This window comes from Coffea arabica, chromosome 2e, assembly GCF_036785885.1.
Source record: "Coffea arabica cultivar ET-39 chromosome 2e, Coffea Arabica ET-39 HiFi, whole genome shotgun sequence".
NCBI lineage: Eukaryota > Viridiplantae > Streptophyta > Magnoliopsida > Gentianales > Rubiaceae > Coffea > Coffea arabica.
Genome location: NC_092313.1, coordinates 42,377,283 through 42,382,264, shown reverse-complemented (window position 1 = coordinate 42,382,264; position 4,982 = coordinate 42,377,283). Strand labels below are relative to the sequence as shown.

General features: G+C 43.5%; 1 protein-coding gene across 1 annotated transcript; it reads right to left on the bottom strand.

The window, feature by feature from the left end:
- Window positions 1-3,996: 3,996 nt before the first annotated feature.
- LOC140036302 (uncharacterized) lies at window positions 3,997-4,482 on the bottom strand. Its single transcript, XM_072077660.1, has one exon. It carries the CDS (start codon window positions 4,480-4,482, stop codon window positions 3,997-3,999), a length of 486 nt encoding a protein of 161 aa, XP_071933761.1.
- Window positions 4,483-4,982: the final 500 nt, after the last annotated feature.

Sequence of the window (4,982 nt, the reverse complement as noted above, 5' to 3'; positions counted from 1 at the left end):
GAGGTTCAACACTACCTTGACATGGAGGAACTATTGGACAAAGTGTGACGACCCCACCTCTCCCAAGGGTGTACCCTAAGGTATCAGCGGGCCGTCTGCCCAACTCTTACCAAGACTCAATAACAAACCACAAAATCAAACCCAATATCCAACCTTACCACAAAATACGCTAAATACAACTAATACATATAGTTGTCTGCCAATGCAACTTGAAATATAAAAGAAAGAGTTTAAGCTTACAATTCCCATTCAAAACAAAATAGCACCCTAATCACTTAATCTAGTTAAAACAAAAGCTAAGTGCTAAATCTTCAAATCATGAACCAACCCTGCTAAGGAAAACAAAAGGAAAGGCACGAGCTTGCGCCCAGTGAGGTCTAAGAAGGACATGCAATTTAAGAAAGCAATTAATCACATATTTAAGCCAACAAGAAACATAAACGAGGGATTTCATATAAGCAAATCGTTAAAGTCAATATAACAATCATGAAGGATACTGAGCACTGGCAAACACTTGAGCAATCAGTAATTCAAGTAGTTGACACTCCATCAACTTTCATGTCCATGTAGAATCACCACTTCACGCCAATCCGTCCATCTTTCACCCCCTACCGAGCCTGTACGCCAATAAAATTTCAAGAATTGGTATTACTCGAGTATACCCAGGACAGGATGGATCCAACACGTATATATTGCCCAAGGTTCGCTAATCGAGTTGACCAAGCCCTTGCCGGCTCAACCTCGAATAACTAGCCATTGGATTTTGGGGCCCCCCACATATCAATAATATCATATCAAGTTCACGTATAGCAATGACAATTCAGTAGGGTCGAGTGCGATAAAGTACACACTCGCCTGAAGTTCAAAACAAGGACAGTTCATAGTCATATCATTCTCAAGCTCATTAACATATCAAGTATTTATATAGTACTACCATGCACTTAGAACACTCACCAAATAGCACTTAAGTGTCCACAGAAGGATCTCCTACACGTTCAGTTTGCAACCCTGACAGATAAATGCAACATATAAGTGAACCTTTAGTGTTCACCAAATCAATTCACTTAAGCACGAAAACTTTGCTTTCAAATTAGTCGACTTTAGTGTCCTAGACACTTCAATTCATTCAAGATTTCAAATCGACAATTCAAGTAAAAGAATACAACTTTCCAATCGGACAAAAGCATTTCGTTTTGTTTGAACAAGGCTTTCCACTCCCACAAGTTTTCTAGCAAGCAATTCATAGTAAAAGTCCATTTTTCAAATACTTACATTCGTAACTTTTGTCCCAAAATCATCTTATAAACAAGGATCATAGTTTAATAAGGTTTCTTGAACTAAACCGACCAAAACTCCATTAAAACAATGATCCAAAGTCAAATCAATTCATAAATTTGTCAACCACTAAACTTTTGGAGGAAATCTCACTTTTCCCCCCTTTTTTCAAAATTTGGATCCAAAATCATTATACATACCAAGATCAAATTCCAGTAGAACCTTTCAAGCAAAAATCCTTCCAAAACACATGTTTTCAAGCTCAATTGAAAGGAAAAATCCATGTACATGTTAGGTCAATGTTCAGGTATAATATGGAGTGAAAAATGTTAAATTGAATCAAGAAAAGTGAAGGAAAGAGTGCAAAGGAGGAGAATCAAAGTGACAGCTTTGACACCTCTCAGAATTTTGATCATAAATGGAGGTACACTTATCGGATTGAGATGAATTTTATGGCGTTTTGAAGCTAAGACATAGATGTACATTTATTATGAAGACATCAAAATTCAGTTCATGCATTTTCGTGGTCAAAAATAGCAATCACAAAGGCACAAGAAAGCTGTCGCGTCATATCAGGGCATTTGAGCAGTCTCGGGAAAATGGCTATAACTCAATGTAGAAAGATCAAAATCAAATACCGTTGGTTGCGTTTGAAACTAGACTTAAAGGGCTTCCAACGGTATAAAATTTAGACTCTAATTCATTTTTAATTAATACCAGAAAATCTGACAAGTTGACCGAAAATGCTCTCTGAGTTTCAGTCCATTTTGCAAACTTTCCAACAAGAAAACAAGGAAGAAATTCATAGTTTTGGTTCAAATTCAACATACAAGTAAAGAGTGATGTTTTAACCAGTTTCTTGAACAAGAACTTGCCCAAAATTATTAAGAAAAAGTGGAAATCAAGGTTGGAATATCTTCCCCTGTTTTGGACAGCAAAGGTACAATTTTCCCACAAGAATTTTCCAAACATTTCTCCATCAAATCTTCCCAATTTTCCCATAACAATTCCATGAACATATCAAACAATATATAGCCAAGATTTTTTTTTTTTGGCTAAAGAGTAGTACTTTTTTATTAGGGAAACTTCATGCGTACAGTAGCTGAGGCTACCGTCAATGCCCTACTACCCGTCTCCGAAATGTTGGGAAACCCAGCCTATCCATTCTAATATCCCCCCTAACAAGCCGGGGGAGCTCGGCAAAGCCATTGAAGACGTGTCCTACATTGGAGTCGGCCCCATAATTTGCCAGTCGATCCGCCGGTGAATTGGCTTCCCTGAAGCAATTCGAGGCCGTAATAAAGTGACGCCTAAACGTAAGCAGCTCCTCCAGCTCCCTCTGCAGCCGCCATGGACAAGCACAAACGCCTTGAATGATCCGAACGAGTGTAAGTGAATCTGCCTCCAAATGTAGCTCCTGGTACCCGCGAGCAACACAATACCGCACCCCTACCAAGAGAGCTCGTAGCTCTGCATGCAAGCTTGTCAACGTGCCAAAGTACTCTGCATACCCAAATACAAATTGTCCGTGTCGGTCCCGCACCAGCCCACCCCCTCCACTCACTCCTGGGTTCCCCCGGGAACACCTATCAGAGTTTAATTTCCAACCTCGCTGCGGCGATATCCAAGTAACTAGTTGGATGCTCGTTCTCTGACGCCAATTAACCACACTGCAAATCAAACCATCCCACGATGATTCCGACCACCCCATCCTAGGAAAGCGAGCCTGGAAAAGTTCACTAATCAGTTGAACAACCCGATTTACCGTCTCCCCGACCCTCATCCCCTGGCCCTTGAACAACCCCTATTCCTGGCCTTCCATAACTCCCAGCAAATCACCGACAGGAGTACCCTGCTTAAAAACCTCAAGCACATGTTGTTCCCTCCCCGCAACCACTAAAACCCCACCATATGACGCACCGTGTGCATCCACTCCAATTCTCCAGTGAGAATCTCAAAACGGCGCCAAACTTTTCTTGCCCCTTCCCCCGAGCAGAACACATGATTGATGGATTCTTCTTGGGGGGCCCGGCAACACCAACATCTAGAGGGACCACTAACCCCAAATCGTCTGAGTCGGTCCATAAGCGGAAGTCTACCCTGTAGTAAGCGCAGCATAAAGAAAGAGATTTTGAAAGGGAGACTTGGCTGCCAGACCGCAGTATGAAACCAAGATCTATTGGCACCCCGTTGGACTAACGAATATGCCGAGGCAGTGGAGAAACTGCCGGAGGTTGTTAAAGACCAGACTATCCTATCCGTCTCCCGCAAGGTTGGAGGTGCCACTGCCAGAACTTGCCCCACCAGCCTTGTCTCCAAAACCTGATTAAGCATGGCAACATTCCAGACCCCCCTATTGACAAAGTCAACTACCATATGGTTGTGGAAAAACTCCACCTTATTGCATAGAGCTCTTGTGCCCATCCAGTTATCATTCCAAAAATCTATTGACCCCTGCCGCATAACCCAACTGATGTTATCATCCCTCACCTGCTACACAGCTACCATTCTCCTCCACGTGTGTGAACCCCACCACTTCTCCTCAGCCAAGCACGGGTGCAAACCCGCACAGTATTTCCTTGACATGAACTCTGCCCATAGCGACTGCTGTTGTCGAAACTTCCACCAGAGCTTGACAGAGAAGGCGTCATAGACATCCTTCATTCTTCGCAAACCAGCTCCTCCCTCCTCCCGTGGTCTGCATAAATCCTCCCACCGAATCTAGTGACGATGGGCCCCAGAATTAGACGACCCCCAGAAGAAGCCTGCAAATAACTTCTCCAAGGCCCCAAAGACCTCTTTTGGAGGGGATGCTGCTGCTAGCAAATGAACCGACAGGGAAGCTAAAACACTCTTGACCAACACCAGTCTACCTGCCGCTGATAAAAGTCGATTTTGGCAAGATAGAATACGAGTCGCCATCGCAGTCATTGTATCTGCAAAGAAAACCATTTTCCGCCTTCCAACATACAAAGGGCAACCGAGATATCGTACTAGAAATGCTCGCCTCTGAAATCCAAGGGTTTGGCCAATTATCACAGCCTTCTGTGACGGGAACCGGGGGTGAGTCAAGAAGCAACTCTTATGGGAGTTTATCCTCTGCTCGGACGCATAAGTATACCATTCCAGCACCTGCTTCAATAAATTGAGAGAGGATTTCCCTCCACTGGAGAATATGATCACATCATCAGCATACGCCAAATGCATTACTGGAGGACAGGCGGTGGTACCTTGAAAGGGGTGAACCCCCGCTTAGTAGCCAACGCATTCAACACTCGAGATAAAACCTCTGCCCCAATAACAAATAAGGCTGGCGATATAGGGTCCCCTTGCCGTAGACCCCGTGACGACTTGAAAAAGCCATGCGGGGCGCCGTTCACCAATATCGAAAACCAGACATTAGACACTAGGCGCCATATCATGTCTATCCAGACCTCACTGAACCCGAAGCGCCGAAATACTTGCATAAGAAATGGCCACGAAACCCTATCATAAGCTTTCATCATGTTTAACTTAATGACCACATTTCCACCCCGATTTGATTTTTTAATACCTGCCAACAACTCTCTTACCAGTAAAAAATTAACTGAGATCTATCTCCCTTTCACAAACCCACTCTGCTGTGGAGATATGAGTCGGGGTAGGACCGTAGCCAATCTCTCTGCCAACAACTTGGAGATGATCTTGTTAGCAAACGTGCATAGACT